The 17591-nt window shown below is 36.3% G+C and overlaps 2 protein-coding genes across 7 annotated transcripts in view; one reads left to right on the top strand and one right to left on the bottom strand.

Moving 5' to 3' along the window:
* The window catches only part of CASK (calcium/calmodulin dependent serine protein kinase), a 363551-nt gene that overhangs the window by 209301 nt on the left and 136659 nt on the right, over window positions 1-17591 (top strand). The window lies entirely within an intron of this gene.
* GPR34 (G protein-coupled receptor 34) lies at window positions 1568-10278 on the bottom strand. Of its 2 annotated transcripts, none has more exons than XM_069463557.1 (3): window positions 10171-10278; window positions 9419-9512; window positions 1568-3299 (listed from the first exon to the last, which is right to left on the bottom strand). In XM_069463557.1, exon 3 carries the CDS (start codon window positions 3218-3220, stop codon window positions 2075-2077), a length of 1146 nt encoding a protein of 381 aa, XP_069319658.1. In that variant the 5' UTR covers window positions 3221-3299; window positions 9419-9512; window positions 10171-10278; the 3' UTR covers window positions 1568-2074. The 2 variants fall into 2 exon arrangements, with proteins under 2 accessions (XP_069319658.1, XP_069319659.1); XM_069463558.1 differs by having other exon boundaries at window positions 2012-3226; window positions 10171-10224.

Here is a 17591-nt window from a genome sequence, read left to right on the forward strand (position 1 = left end):
TGTCATAACAGGCATTTACATATTCAGTCAACAGCATTCTGGTTCTATGTATGACCAAAGAATTGGACAAATGCTAGCCAAACTTTCGAAAATGTTTGCCTAATGATACCCCCCAGGTTGCAATTGTATGATGTTCTATACAGCTATATCCAGATAGATTAGCTAGAAAAAAAGCTAACTACGTGTAATTTTTTTTCTTTTAAGCACCCTTTCCTTGCCTTCCTCCCTGTCTCATTCATCCATCCATTCTTTCATTCATTCATTCATTCATTCAATTATTCAACAAATATATATTGATCCCCTATATGCCAAGCAATGTACTAAGCTCCAGGGAGTTGATAAATAAGGCAAAGATCCCTTTCTCTTAGAGTTTACTGTCCAATTATTTTTGAACATACATGAAAATTGCAGAGTTTGTTCCTTTTAATTCTAATCTACATGTTTTCTGTATTGTTACAAAATATAATATTTCAAAGGCCCAGAAATTTACCAAAAATAATATAACAACCATGTACCTACCACCCAGATTTAATAGACATTAACATTATGCCATGTTTGCTTCAAATCTCTCCAGATGTAACCATTAAGTTAGTTTTTATGTATATTATCATGCATGTTTTGCATTTTTATTGTATATGTATAGCTCCATAAAGAATCTGGTATTGCTTTATGTGTTTTTATTTTATATAAATGATTTCATGTGATAATACCCTTTTGTAATTTTGTGTGTGTGTCTTTTTTTTTTTTTTTTTTTTTTTTTGAGACAGAGTCTCACTCTGTTTCCCGGGCTAGAGTGCCGTGTTATCAGCCTAGCTCACAGCAACCTCAAACTCCTGGGCTCAAGCGATCCTTCTGCCTCAGCCTCCCGAGTAGCTGGGACTACAGGCATGTGCCACCATGCCCAGCTAATTTATATATATATATATATATATATATATATATATATATATTAGCTGTCTGTCTAATTTCTTTCTATTTTTAGTAGAGACGGGGGTCTTGCTCTTGCTCAGGCTGGTCTCGAGCTCCTGAGCTCAAACAATCCGCCCGCCTCAGCCTCCCAGAGTGCTAGGATTACAGGCATGAGCTACCGCGCCAGGCCTTTTTTTACTCAACATTATATTTCAGATATCCCCGTGTTGATGCATGTGAGTGTGGTTCATTTCACTGAAGTGCTGTATGGTACTCCATTTTGTGAATAAACCACATTTTATTTCTCCATGCCTTAGCTGATACATACTTCATTATTTCTAATTGTTTAGTATATGAACAGTAGTTCACTGAGCATCATTATGTATGTTTTCTTATGTATATATTTGAGTGATTCTATAAGATATATACCTTATAATAGACTTGCTGGGTCATAGGATATGCACACCTTCAATTTAATTTACCAAAGTAGAGCTGTGGTGGCTGAATTGTTTATAAATCTGTTAAGTAAGGTACAGTTTTAAATCCTGTTGCCAGGCTAATGAATTATTAGTTTATCTGTTGTTTGATTTTTACTGTACAGTATTTAAATTCTTTCCATTTTTATCTAAGCAGTGATAGTAGGTGATCTCATTTTTTGTTAGAATTTTATTAATTATCATTTCATCTTTTATAGAGATTTAGACATAAATGAACACAGTAGCAAATTATACAAGCTTTTAAAATGATAAATGAACATTCATTTTCTGACATTTTAAGTCAGTCCTCAAATCAGTTACTTTTAAACACACTTTTAATTAGTATCAAGTGCTTGATTTTAATAACTACTTTAGTGACTTGAGAAACTATGGTACTTCCTTTAATTATTTTGATGTTAAAACCATGAATTTCACTTAACTTTATGATCCATGTTAAGAGTGTTAGCTTAACAAAGTATTTTTAGAAGATTTTATATACAGATTTAAAATGTAATGATGAATATAAACTTTTTTGCTTTGAAATAGTTTACAATTAAGCAAATGAAACATCACAAATATGAACAGACCTTTGAGAATATCTGAGTTTTGTAAATGCTGGAGCTTTGTTTCATAATTTAATTCTTAAAAAAATTAAGGCTGTATTATATCATTCTTATAGTATGTTTACCTTAAGTACTTTTAGAACTAGATTGCACTTTCGCTGCCACAGATGTATCATGCAAGGAGTATCCTGGCTTAAATTCTGAAGTGCTTTCACTCCTGCTTGCTTCACCTTGAAAGCGTCTGAAAAGAAGTTGGCACATTATTTTGCGAATGTTACTGGACATCAGGAAATACATGACAGGATCTAAGCAGCTATTGAAAGATGAGAGAACTAGCATGATCTCATTGGTTTTGTGAACTATTTCCTTCCAGTAGCAAGATGGTTCATTTAGTTGTAAAGAAATGTAGATGAATCGAAAGGCATGATAGGGAACAAAACATACAGTGAAAATGATAAGTACAATAAAGGAATTGCGGGCTGTAGTGGCATATTTACCAGAATTAGGAAATTTTGACCTCCTTTTAGAAATCCTCAATAGATTCTTACCAATCTTAATATATGAAAGGATTATTAGTAGGAAAATTAGCCAAAACATTACTACAAGAACGAAGTTAAAAATGGCCTCTCCTTTTTCATCATGCTTATCTCTATAATGGAAACACATTGTGGAATTATGTCCCCCTTTCTTAAGTGTTAAAATAATCATAGTTAAAAATCCAGCAAGAGCAAGTGCCCATACTATACAGCAAACATAAATACTTTGTTTGGTTGTTATTGCCTTCCGTTGTTGTATAGACCTATTAATTTTTATGTAGCGATCCAAACTGATGAATCCAAGCAAAATAATGCTAATGTACATGTTCATATAAAACAGTAGTCCCACAACTTTGCACAGAATCACACCTAGTATCCACTTGTTTTGGTTAATATGATACATTATTCGGAAAGGGAGGCAGAAGATGAGTAGGAGGTCCGCAATGGCTACATTAAGTAGGTAAATTTGAATGGAATTTCTTTTACGGTGGATACCCAGAAATACATAGAGGGCGATTATGTTCCCAACCAGTCCCACGATGAAAATAATAGAGTAGAATGTTGTTAACACAGTAGATAGTAATGTTTCATCCATGGGACAGGCAGTAACATTTGGTGCTCCTGAGAAGTTTTGTGGCGATTGGTCGCTGTGATTACTTATAAAGTGTGTTCCATGGGAAGAGCAAGGCCAGCTGCCGACCGAAGTCATCGTCATTGTTCCGGTGTGACTTCTCATTGTCTTCTGTGGGGATCAAAAAGTGAAGATGCTAAATAACATGTTCCTTCTATGTAGTTCTTATGTCTTCAGATTTTTCCTACAATAGAATGCCAAACATTGAGTCATTTGCTTTTTTTTTTTTTTTTTTTTGAGACAGAGTCTCACTCCATTGCCCAGGCTAGAGTGCAGTGGCATCATCATAGCTCACTGAAACCTCAAACTCCTGGGCTGAAGCCATCCTGCTGCCTCAGCCTCCCAAGTAGCTGGGACTACAGGCACATGCCACCACACCCGGCTAATTTTTTTTTTCCGTTTTGAGTAGAGACAGGGTCTCACTCTTGCTCAGGCTGGTCTCTTAACTCCTGACCTCAAGTGATCCTCCCACTTCAGGGTCCCAGAGTGCTAGGATTACAGGCATGAGCCACTGCACCCAGCCCTCTTTGCTATTTTAGTAAGTTACTTTAACTCAAAGTGTAAATAATAAATTAATTACTTTTAGACATTGTGAGAAACTTTACTTTTATCCTACTTTGGACCATCTGGACAGCTACACCATGTATGTAATACCATTACTGTATCACAATAAAAGCGGACATATAGTGAGATCTCATGGAGTATCCTGCTCTAGCCTTTCCTATGGCCATGGCATACATTCAAGGTTTGTTTCATATATTATATTAAAATAAATAGCTAACTTTGAGGTCATCTTTTCTTAAGGTACTATGGGAATAGAGATGGAGGTGAAGAGAAATGACAGCTCATATTTTTCAAAGATGAGCATCAATTTCTCTAAAGTGAGCTGGGCCCACTGCTGGCCCTGCCCAGCTTCAGAACTGCTTCCTGCCTCAACCCTTTCCCTCACATGTGCCATTCATTCATTTGACACAACATGTATTGCCTCACGGTGTGTGACAAATAAACTGTGGCAGTCTCTCACTCTTTGGTGGGAATAGGGGAAAGAGTTCTAAATTTCTTTCTTTTCAACCTAAGACCAAGTAGCGTTATTAAAATGATTTGCCTATAGGAGCATAAAACTAACATAACAGACCAAGAAAGCACAGCACCTGCCTGGTTACACAGACTCTTGTAACACTGCACAGGAGAACAAAGTCTCCAAACAAAGCCAAATCAGGTGGCAGCTGCCAGTTAGCCACTCCTGACCTAGAAGCATAGAGTGATAATGCAGGTGGGAAACAAGATGTGCAATCCAAGATTTTGAAAGTAAACTGAGGAAGCCTAAATATGCCCTGGCTTAGGTAGTTTGAGACTGTTGCTAGAACCTTCTAAGAGAGTATGTGAATTCTGTTTGTGGTTCACAAAGCTACTTGTTTTTGGCCTTTTCCTGGGCATTGATTGCTATGAAGAGAGCTCATCATAAAGAGCTAGAAGACATATGGAGAGGGTTCCTGGAAGTCTTATCACATTCCTTTCTTAAAATGACTGCCCTATTTCTCTATAGCAGCCATTTAGCAGGCATAATATAAAGATGTCCAGAGCAAGGTTTTCAAAAGCAGACCTAGCTAACATTATGACCAAGGACAAATAACTTAATCTTTTCTAAGCCTCTATTTTCTCATTTGTAAAAATGACAAAATGTATATGAAGAACTTAATCCTCTTTTCCTGCTGCAACAATGGGTCCGGTCGTCCTCTGTGGTATATGTATCATGTTCTATAAACCTATATCTTGCTCTTGCTCTATAATCCCATCTTTCTCCCCTCAATAAACATCATTTTCATGGTTGCCTTACTTTGGCCTGTCTAGTCATTCTTCAGCCATGAGCATGCCAAGAACTGACATTTCAGACTGAAACCTGACATTTCCAGTGCCTACACTAGTGCCTGGCACATTATAAACATGCAGAACAAATTTTGTTGAATGAATCTTCATATCTATACATAATGCTAAGTAATACTATAGGCCAGTAGTTATTTGGGATGCTCAGAGTGTGTTGGTTTTCAGAATAGAACATTAGTTTTTCTCAGACTTCAGAGAGTTTGTGGTCTTCTAGGTATTTAACCATAAATAGCTATGATCATCTTACATTGCTAAGCAAAGTTATGAAATTGGGGTTTACTTAAGGGCAGCCTTGCTGAAATAACAGGAAAATATCTAATCCTATAATTTTTTAATAACAGCTAAAGATCAATCCTTTGAGCTCTCCCTACTTTCTGCTCTTTCTCTTTCTACTGGCAGGCGCCTTGCAGGGTTCACTTCTAAAAAGAGCCCAACAGACAAAAAAAGCAATGTAAATCTTTCTCTTTACCTTTGTCAGAAACTGCTTTTAGAATTTGTTTTACAGCCTCAAGGTGTTCCTAAGAAGCTCCCAGACAGACAGCAGGGGGGCAAACTCCAGGCCTTAGTTTTCTGCCCAGAACCATATCTCAGGGGCAAGTTCACATCCCCTGCAATAAGCCTGACTACATCTTAGAGATAACAAAGTCTCCAGGAACAAAGAAAACAAGACAGATTGACCATTTGACCTCTAGCAGCTGCCTGCTAATTACTCCACAACAATTACTATTTTTTTTTCTCTTTTTCTTTTTTTTTTTTTTTATTTCAGCTTACTATGGGGGTTCAAAAGTTCAGGTTATGTGTATTGCCCTTTCCTCCCCCCATCCCCCAAGTCAGAGCTTCAGGGTGTCCATTCCCCAGACATTTCTCCCCATAAAATCAGCCAGCTCCATGGCTTCCTGCTGGCATCTTCCTTCTCTTTCTTTGGGATGCAAAACCATCTCCCTGTTCTCTCCACCTCCCATTCTCTTTGTCCTTCTAAAGGATAAAATAAACTTCTTTACTTTTATGAAAAAAAAAACTTAATGCTGGCATATAACAAGTGCTCAATAAAAGTTATCTTTAATAAACATTCTTTGATTAATCTCATTTTAGTAAATATTTCACACTTGGCTAAGTACTGTGTGGAAAATGAAGGTAAGACAGAGACCTCCTCAGTAAACATTTTCGTAGGAGTATGCATTAAAACCCTAAATACTGTAATATAAAGTGGATTTGAATTACAAAAATTAATTTCCTGATTTGATGTTATACACAGAGAAAAATATTTGGAAGAATGTAGCCTTTCTTATAACTCTTACCTATAATTTGATCAAGAAGAAAGCACTTTGGTAGAGGGAACATTCAGGTTTAAAATTTTGTGAAGTGGGGGGAATTGATTCCAAGGAAGAGGAACTGGCTGGTGAAAAGGAAGTTATGTAATAATCTCTGGTAAGAGCCTGTCTCCAGAGTTCAGGAAAATGGAGAGAAAAGGAGGGAGGGAGGAAGGGAGGGAGGAAGCACTAGGTCTAGTCTGTCATGTGTCTCAACTGCAGGAAGGCAGATTTCACAAAGTTTATAGAAACTTACAGGCATGTTTCTTGTGATCTTAGATTCTAAAAGGAAAGAGCAATCTAGAAAGAATGGCGGGCTGCCAAAAACGAAACTGACAATGCAGTCTACATCACTAGGAAGAGGAAAAGGGCATCTGTAGAGGGACCTGTGTTATGTGGTTACCTAGGGAGCTCTCAGAGGGTAAGGCAGAAACATGTATCCACCGGTGAAAGGGAATTGAGGCACAAGAAGTGATGTGATTTTGAGAGCTCAGGTAGATGAAATAACTTGAAAAACTCATCTGTAAATAGTTATTTGGGGTTTTCTTTTTTTCTTCTCCTATGCTAAATTTTAAACTCCATTAGGATTAAGAACCAAGTCAGTTTGTTTGGCTCTGTGTACCAAGTGCTTAGCACAATGCATATTATTGAATGAAAGAGGGAATTTTGTAGAAATATATGTAAAATTATACATGTAGATATGAAAATCAAGTACGGAAGAGCTGGCTATAGCTGCAATTAACAGAAACACAATTGCAATTGCTCTATCAGGAGTGTGATGTGTCTGCAACGAAAACTGATTCCTAGATATGGAACATCTGAAATGAAAATTGTTACTGCTAAGCTGCTTCTGTCCCAAGCTGGCAGGGTCTCACCTGAAATGCAGTTTTTCATCCTCAGCAGCACACTTAGAAAAGGGCACAGACCAAATGGGAAGAAGGGGAGCTCAAATCATGTCATAGAAGCAAGTTTGAAGGAAATAAGCACCTTACCCTGGAGATGGGAACACTTTACAAAGCCATGGGAAAAAAAGGGTTTCTTCACCTTGTTATATGTGTCTTCAGAAAGCAGAACAAGGACCAGTGGTAGAAATTGCAGAGACAGATGTTGCCTCCTTTTAAGGAAATGATTTTTTAGAATAAAATGCTCTGTCTGGGAGGCAAAAAGGGTCTTATTACTGGAGATTTTCAAGACTGCCACCAATTGGGTACTTTGTAGAAGGGATGCTCAGTGTAAGTACAGGTTTTTTTAAGAATTATTTAGATCAACGTTTCTAAGGTATTATTTACATATAATAAATTATACCGATTGCTGTATAGTTCAATACATTTTGTCAAATAAATAGACACATATAGCAATTATAATAAAAAGTGGAACATTTCTGTCACCTTAAAAAAAAAAAAAAAAGAATCCCCTTGAGGGCTTTTTAAAGATACCAGTGCCTGGCTCCTTCCCCAGATATTGTGATTTAATTGGTCTGAAATGGGCTTCAGCCACTGATTTTCTTTAAAAGTTCCTCAGGGGATTCTAATGTGAGGTCACAGTTGAACCCTTGAGCTAGATGGCCAAGCCATTAACTAATATTTATTTAGCACTTGCCCTGTACCAGACACTGTGTTAAGCATATTTGTGTTATTTCATTTACATAATCCTTACAATACCATATGAGGTAAGTATTACAAAAGAGGTAATGGAAGATCAGGAGGTTATGATCTTTATTCTTAGCCACACAGCTCTTAAACAGCAGTGCCCAAGTAGGAACTCAGATCTGACTTTTAGAGCCCATGATTCTTTTCACCAATCCCCCCGCTTCCTATCACATATGATCAGCATTTTCTTTATTAATACTTCTGTCAGCAGTATTTTGACATGATTCCTTTAACATTATCCACCTTAGCAATTTTTAAGAAGAGATTATGCCATCTAGCTTTACTTCTTTGGCAAAGGTATTAATCTTTCTATTTGCTCTCTCCATCATAGTAAGTAAATAAATCCAAAGTTTACAGAATCACAAATCATTTGTCAGAATGCTCAGCACTTCCCCCAGAGCATATCTTCTCAGACTTACTTCTAGGCCCAATGGCCATAATCAAGATGTTTCTAGAAAGCGGTTAGTGCAAAGGACATATCCTGAAACCAATTGCCTCAGCTCTAATCTGCAAGTAAACTAAATAAGTAATAGTTGGACACGTTTGCCAGTTAACCTTTCTGGTTTCGCTTTAGTCTCAAGCTTAAAGAAAATAAAGCAAAAGCAATGCATTTGTTTAAAAAATAATCGTAGCCATTGTTTAGAACTGTATCTTAGATGGCTAGCATCCGATTATTTATTAACACATTAACAGATTCTGCTGATTTTTGTCTCCTTTAAAGTCAGTTGGCACATTACATTGTCACTCACTGTTCTTTATTGACGTTTTAAAAATGACTTGTTTGATATGTTAAGAATTGCCAGGGAGGCCAAGGCAGGTGGATGGTTTGAACTCAGGAGTTCGAGACCAGCCTGAGCAAGAGCGAGACCCCCATCTCTACTAAAAATAGAAAGAAATTATATGGACAGCTAAAAATATATATAGAAAAATTAGCCGGGCATGGGTGGCACATGCCTGTAGTTCCAGCTACTCGGGAGGCTGAGGCAGGAGGATCGCTTGTGCCCAGGAGTTTGAGGTTGCTGTGAGCTAGGCTGACGCCACGGCACTCTAGCCCGGGCAACAGAGCAAGACTCTGTCTTTTAAAAAAAAAAAAAAAGGAATTGCCAGGGAAGACAAGAAACAAACTACTGTGTTCACACAGTGGACTAATTTCCCAGTGGACATTACTTGTAACCTGTGTGCTGTATTGAAGTGGTCACAATAGTTTTCTAATAATAGACAGTAAGTGTTTTTTAAATGTTACTTGGCAGATCCTGTTTGCAAGTAAACAACCCACTGTTATGTCCTCTACCCCGCCACCCTACCCCTGCCAGTTTTTTTCAACTGGCTCATGTAGAAGGTGCTGTACTTGGAGGGAAGGACCCAGCGGATCCCACTGTGTCCCCAAGTGAGCAGAAGCTTTTTAAATACAGTTTGGGTATGTTTGTGAAAACATCACATTGCTATGTTGAAATACATACCTGTTTGGTAATGGTAGCAACCTTTCAACGTTTTTAGTTTGACTTGATAGTGACTCAATCTATTCAGGCCATGCTTCAAAAATTGCATTAATTGCTGCATACAAAATGAAAATTGAAAACATATTACTTTGGAAATAATACTGTTAATAGCATGTTAGATTTTGTTTTAAACTTAACTGTGTCCAAAAAAACCCACATTTTTAAAAATTTAAGTTATTCAAACTAAAGTATATTTTTGCTTTCTCTTTTCTCTAATATTTCACCTTATTTACTTCTGAAACACCAAACTATAATTTATATGGTCTGGTAATTACTATAAAATAGTAATAATTTAATAAAGAAAACATAGTAATGGAAAATAAGAAGACAATAATAAAGTCAGTAAGTTATAGGTAATTTATAATTCATTAGAAATAAGATGTATTACATATGAAAAAACTTTTAATTGATTCAAGTAGATCTGAAAATCTTTAGGCAGTATACAAATGCAGTATAAACAATGTGACTATATTGACAGTACCAGCTTAAATACCTCGAATGTACTGAAGTACTTAAAGTAAAAAGACACAGCCTCATTGGAAATCAAGGCAGGTGTCATTCAAGCAGTTTACTCAGTGGTTCTAAAAGCAAAGAATTGCTGGTATTAGTGCAGCCTTATCACCATGAATCAGGTTTCACTTTGAATGTTCAGATAATCAAATTTTAGCTGAAAAAAAAGCTCATTTATGTAGTTGAAATCAAGGAATACTCACAGTTCAGGCTCGCCCTGAAGTAAAAGGAACCTCAAGCTTCCCTAGACACTGAGACTCGTCTTGGTTGTGTCAGCTGGGCTTTTCCATCCGGTCGTGATGCAATTGGTTGGGGTTCTCTTCTTTTTTATATTAGCATGTGGTGGTAGGGTTTCCCTCCCCCTTTTTTTCTCTTTGTTCAGTGTAACAACCCTTAGATTCCTTTCAAGAATATTAAAAGGCCCTACCACCATGCAACAAATTTTAAGCTCAATAACTTAACTTTTGGAAATTATTTATATTTTCTTTGTGAATACCTTTCAACTTGACAATTGTGGAAAGTTTTCTTCACCCCTCAAAATAGAAAAGTTTTATAAATTCTAAGCATAAATATGCCTTTTCTATTTTTCCTAAGAAATGATATATAATGTGCTATGTAGACTTTGAAAGCAAAGCATTGAATTTGTTTCTTTTTGGATTAGTTTTAGAAATTAAGTTATTTAGATAAAATGGCATTCCTGTATTAAATTATACTAACATTAGTGATGAATTATTTTACTCTTTATTTTTTTAAGTTTTATTTGATCTATATATTATTTTAGTATATTTTCGTGTATTCCTTTAAGACCTTGGATTTATTTTCTAAAATAATCTTACAATTTTAGGACTAGATGATACTTGTGATTGTATTCTCCCCTTTTTATCACTATGATAAACTCTCCCAAGTAAATTAAAACATCTTCTATATTTTAATATTTTATATTTTTGTTTTGGTCCTAGTCCAATATTTAACCACTATCTGTCCATCTATGTAACTGCTGGCCCTGCATTTTAGTGTCATTTCCCTTTTTTTGTTATCATGTGAAATAAGAGTTAGCTTCATCCTCCTCATAATTGTTATCTTGCAGCTTTGTTTACACTAAATAATATTTTACTCATTGGGCTTTATCTAACATTCTAATTATTTCCAAGTACACTCTTCTGAATATCATATTCTCCAGAACTTTCAGTTTGTTATAAATATGATATATGGGGCAGGATATTTTTTAATTGCTACAATAAAAATATTTTGTCGCTCTTAACTTCCCCTTAGAACCTCGGAGAAGGAAGGTGGTTACTGTATTGGTCTGACAGGATTTTTTTTTAATTGTGGTAAAATAATATAACATTAAATTTACCATCTTAACCATTTTTAAGTATATAGGTCAGTAGTGTTAAGTATATGGACATTGTTGTGCAATAGATCTCTAGGTATTTTTCGTCTTACAAAACTGAAACTCTATACCAATAAACACTATTTCCCCCCATCCCCCTACCCTTGGCATGATTCTACTTTCTGTTTCTATGATTTTGACTACCCTGGATGCTTCATTTGAGTGGAATCATATAGTATGTCCTTTTGTGCCAGGCTTATTTTAAACTTTCTGCTATGGCTCTGTGTTCTTAGCTCTCTGTATATCCTCTTCCCTTCACACTTCCTCTTTCTTTTTTGTTAGCATCGTAAGGTTTTTCTTTATATAAAGATAGAAGTAGAAAAGAAGAAATAAATGTATATGCTTGTTTGGTGCCATCTATTACTGGTATCACCATCCTCTCTTTATCTAAATCCCAACCCTGGTTAAATTCAGCTCACCACCCACTCCAGGCCTGAACCCTACCATCTAAAATGAGGACCACTGAGTACAAACACACAGTCATGCTGATTGGTCTCACTTCAAATTCTTAAGCACAAATCTCAAGTAGGCCCCTGGGCTGCCAGCAATCCTGGTATATTTCCTTAGTCTAGTGGTTCTCAAAACGTGGCTCCCAGACCAGTAGCATCAACACCACTCGGAAGCTTGTTAGAAATGCATGTCCTAACCTCATTCAAAACCTATGAGCCAGAAATTCTGGGGCTAGGGCCCAGCAATCTGTGTGGTTCTGATGCGAAAGTTTGAGAACCACTGCCTTAGTCAGTTCATTCTCCTGTTCTTTGAAAATACTTTTTCACATCTGTACTCTTCTCAGACTGTCAGCAACCCCCTTTCCTTCCCTGCTTCCACCTGATGATCACTTTTTATTTCACTGAGAAAGGAGAAGCACCCAGAAGAAAACTTCCTCATCTTCCTATGTGCACATCTGCCTGCATCTGCAGGTGCCCCTGTACCCTGTCTTCTCTGCTGTCATTAGGGCTAACAGCCCCCCTCCTTGTGCATTACATCCCATCCCCTCTCTTTCCTTGAGTTGTTTCCCTCTCTACAGGATCATTCCCGTCAGGATACAAATGTTTCCCTTTAAAAAACAAAACAAGAACTAAACCTCCATGGAAACCTCTAGGTACTGCTATGGAGTCATCTATAGCATATATTGTTTTGTAAAAAATTTGAATATATGTATTTTTATCTTTAAAAAATAGAAAGACAAACCAAAAACTAATAAAAAGTTACCAATAGGGAGAGAAACATTGGGGGTGGAAGAAAATGACAAAAGCTAGACCTTTCTGAATGTATTTGTTTTACAGTTTTCACTTTGCAACGTTGTACGTTTTACGTAATTAAAACACCAAATTAAGTCAAAATCGAATTAAAACAAATGAACCTGACTGTATTACAAAGTAAAAGCATAACCACAAGGAGAATTATTTTAAGTGACTTTAAAATAGAGTGAATTTTTTAATATAATTTTAGACTTAGAAAAAAGTTACAAAAGTAGTACAAAAAATTCCAGATACCTTTCACTTAGATTCTCCTCCTGGGAAAACAATAATGAATTATTTTACTCTAATCTAATTATTTTCCTCTAATGAATTATTTACTCTAATAATTTTACTCTAATTATTTTACTCTAATTTTACTTTTGATCTATATATTATTTTAGTATATTTTCATGTATTCCTTTAAGAACTTGGATTTGTTTTCTAAAACAATCTTGTAATTTTAAGACTAGATGAGATTCATGATGATATTCTCCCCACTGTTCTTTTTTTCCTATAACAACAATGGTATCTTCAATGGTGCAATCCTTCAAGACTTTCATGATGTTCTCTCTATTGAGGTTCTCTTCCGTAGCATTGACAATTATTTCCGTAAAGTACCATGTGTAATGAGCCTTATGACTCCTTTATTTAGAGGATGAATTAGAGACATTGTGTTTGGCAGCAAGTAAACCACTTTGACACTTTCAATGTTGAACTCATAGGATTCTGGGTGGCCAGGGCATTGTCCAATATCCAAAGAACTTTAAAAGGCAGTCCCTTACTGGCAAGGTACTTCCTGAATTCAGGGACAAAGCATAGATAAGACCAATTCAGAAAAAGTGTTCTCATTGTCCAGGCCTTCTTGTTGTAGTACAACCATAACACTGGCAGTTGGTGTTTATCTTTTCCCTTCAAGGTTCAGGAGTTAGGAGCTTTATGGATAAGGGTAGTCCTAATCATAAACTCGACTGCATTTGCACAAAATAGTAGAGTTAGTCTGTCCCTTCCTGCCTTAAATCGTGCTTGCTTCTCTTCCTTATCAATAAATGTCCTTTGTGGCATCTTTTTCCAGAATAGGGCACTTTTGTCCATATTAACAACCTGTTCAGGCAAATATCCTTTCTCCTCAGTGATTTTCTTAGTGGCATCTGGGAACTCGTCTGCTGCCTCTTGGTCAGCAGAAACTGCTTCTCCTGTTATCTTGACATTTTTTAAGCCAAACCTCTTTCTATAATTATCAAACCATACTTTGCTGGCATTAAATTCTCCAGCTTTAAATTCTTCACCTTCCTTTTGCTTTAAGTGTTTATATAATGGCTTCACTTTTTCTCGAATCATATTAGAGTCTATAGGCATGCACCTTTTTTTTTTTTTTTTTTTTTGAGACAGAGTCTCGCTCTGTTGCCCAGGCTAGAGTGCCCTGGCATCAGCCTAGCTCACAGCAACCTCAAACTCCTGGGCTTAAGCAATCCTTCTGCCTCAGCCTCCCGAGTAGCTGGGACTACAGGTGTGCCACCATGCCCAGCTAATTTTTTTCTATATATAATTTTAACTGTACAAATCATTTCTTTCTATTTTTAGTAGAGACAGGGTCTCGCTCTTGCTCAGGCTGGTTTCGAACTCCTGAGCGCAAACGATCTGCCCGCCTCGGCCTCCCAGAGTGCTAGGATTACAGGCGTGAACCACCGTGCCCGGCCAGGCATGCACCTTTCTTATAGCAATCCTGCATGCACATAAAAGCTGCATTTTCAATATGAGATAAAAAGGCATTTCGCAAAAAGTGCAAAGTTTTAGCATCAGCTGATGCAGCTGCAGTGACAGCTTCATGAGTTTCCTTTGTTTTTTTTTTTTACAATGGTCCTCACACTGGATTCATTTATCTTAAAGTGGTGCGCAGCTGCAGACCTAATCTACAGTACATATCAAGCAATTCAACTTTTTCTTACAATGTCATGACTTTTCTCTGCTTCTTAGGAGTACTTCTAGCATCACTAGTGGCACTTTGTATGGGTCCTATGGTGTTATTCAAGGTTTTTGGTATCGTACTAAACATGATGAAAAATACACGAGAACTGTGAGATCACTTTTACTGCGATATGCAATTTGCTGGAGAGAGAAACTGCTCATGCAGAGATGATTAGTGTCACACAGCATTTTAAACAGATACTCACAATACTTGAGCTCACTGCAATAGCAACAGGAGGTGGCTACAAAATTATTACCCTAGTACAATACGCACTACAGTTAATGTGCAGTTATGATTTAATACTGCACCTTTATGTTTGTTCACATTTCTTTCAACTGTGAATGGCACCATGTATGGTCTGTGTTTGTATAAGTTTTGATAAATTTTAACTTTTTATAATAGATTTGTATATATTTTATGGCAGTAAATGATAAAAATAGACTAGTATCTACATATATTTTATGCATTCATGATATACCTAACTTTTTCTTAATTTTTAAAAGATTTCTAGGCTGCATGGTTTGTCTGTGAGTTTTAATCAAATTGTCACAAATCTCCAAAAAATGTTTCAATATATTTATTGAAAAAAGTTCACATATAAGTGGACCCACGCAGTTCAAATCCATGTTGTTCAAGGGTCAACTATACTTGCTAAATCAAAGAAGTAAAGTAAAAATTCTATAATTTAATAGGAAGAAACATCAGTATGAATTTGTGATTTATTTTTCTCCTAAAAAATACATATTTTTTTAGCTCTGTCCACTGAAAAGTTGAAGCAATAATAACCCAATAGTAACAATATGCCTCATACCCATATTATGGATTTAAATATCTTTTCCCACTAAAAAGAAATGGAGCTGCCTGGAGAAATGGCTGGTTCCAGATCTGGGGCAAGAAATGAACAAGACAAACCTGGGATATCATCTTGTATCTGAAAGCAAGGAAGTTATCAGACTCCTGAGTCTTACAAAAGTATTTAAGAGCAGACTTAAAGGGGCTCCCACTGGCCCAAAAGGGGACAATTTAAGCATCAAAATTTAAAAAGGCAGCAATTGATACACAAAGATACATCAAAAAATATAAAAATTTATAAGTTCATAATAATGCAAAAAAAAGCCCTTTATTAGTCAACTTTGGAGGTTGTCTAGAAACCAACTTGGTATTCTAGAAATAGTTCATAACAGCTTTATTCATAATATCCAAAAACTAGAAATAGCCCAAATATCTATGAACAGGAGAACGGACAAACTGGTATATTCATACAATGGAATACTTAGCACTAAAAAGAAATGAACTGATCACAGCAAAGTGGCTGAATCTCAGAAACATTATGCTAAGTGAATGAAGCCTTGCATAAAAGAGTACATACTATATGATTTTGTGTCTGTGAAGTTCTAATATAGGCAAAGCAAATATGGTGAAAGAATATCAGAGTAGTAGTTTGCACTGGGGGGAATAGCCACAGAGACTGAATGGGAAGAAGATGGAGGAGGTTTCTGGGATGATGATAATATCTCCATAGGGATTTGAGTTACACAGATGTACACAATTCATCAGAACTGTAATGGTACTCTTTTGTGCATTTCACAGTATGTAAATTTTTACCTTAAACATAATTTTAAACAAATATTAAATTCTAATGATATGTCTGCTGAAGTGTAGTAAAAAGTAAGACAGATTGATGGTTGAATAGAGGGATAACTACATATATATTTGATAAAGCAAATGTAGCAAAATGTTAATTTGAGAATCTAGGTGGTGAATATATGGCTATTTACTATATAATTCTTTTTACTATATAGTTTTTCTGTATGTGTGATAGTTTTCATAACAAAATGTTGAGAAAAACATCCATTTTGGAACCTCTACTTATGGATATAGGTATCAGTGGCTGCTAACATCGAGTGAAAAGTTGATGGCAAATCTTATAGTGATGAGTCAGACAGACAACACCTGAACCCACTGCTCAATCCTGTCACTGAAAGTAGAGCAGACATTATGTTCTCCCTGATGCAATACAATAGATACACCACCTATGAAGTATTAGCGAGTAAAACTAAAATTGAATCCAAATCTAATCACGATTCTAGATCTATGGCCAGGCATGGTGGCTCACTCCTGTAATCCTAGCACTCTAGGAAGCCGAGGCAGGAGGATCACTTGAGCTTAGGAGTTCGAGACCAGCCTGAGCAAGAGCGAGACCCCATCTCTACCCAAAATAGAAAAATTAGCCAGGTGTTCTGGCATGTTCCTATAGTCCCACATACTCGGGAGGCTGAGGCAGGAGGATTGCTTGAGCCCAGGAGTTTGAAGTTGCTGTGAGCTAGGCTGATGCCATGGTACTCTAGCCCGGGCAACAGAGTGAGACTTTGTCTCAAAAAAAAATAAATAAATCTACTTCCCAATTTACAGGAAATACAGTAAAGAACATATTAAATGACACCATGTGGGTAACCATTAGCCAAGTACTGATTGTGGGGGGATCCTGCAGGGAAAATTACCTAGTATCTTAGCAAATCAATGGCATGAACATTGAAAAAAAGGCACAAGGAGAGGGATCTGTTATAGAGTAAGAAAGACTTAAGAGATAACACCATCAAATGCAACGTGTGAACTTTGGATGCCATCTTGAACTAACTAACTGTAAAAAGACATTTTTGAGACAGTCAAGGAAAATGGAATGTAGACTGGGTATTTAATGTTATTAAAGAATTATTACTCATTTTATTGGGTATGGTAATATTAATTTTAAGTCCTCTATCAGAAATACTGAACTGTTAATAGTAAATGATATGATTTGTTTTAAAATACTTCAGCAAAAAAAATATAGTAAATGGTTGGGAATAGGTGAAGCAACAATGGCAGAATGTTGATAATTGCTAAAGCTGGATCATAGGTACATGGAGGTTCATTAATCTATTCTCTCCACTCGGGAATGTTAAAAAGTTAAAAAAAGAAACATCCTCAGCTTCACATTTTCTTCTAGCTACATCCTATTTCTCCATTTTTAGTACAGGAAGACAT

This window comes from Eulemur rufifrons, chromosome 30 (genome assembly GCF_041146395.1).
Source record: "Eulemur rufifrons isolate Redbay chromosome 30, OSU_ERuf_1, whole genome shotgun sequence".
Lineage (NCBI taxonomy): Eukaryota > Metazoa > Chordata > Mammalia > Primates > Lemuridae > Eulemur > Eulemur rufifrons.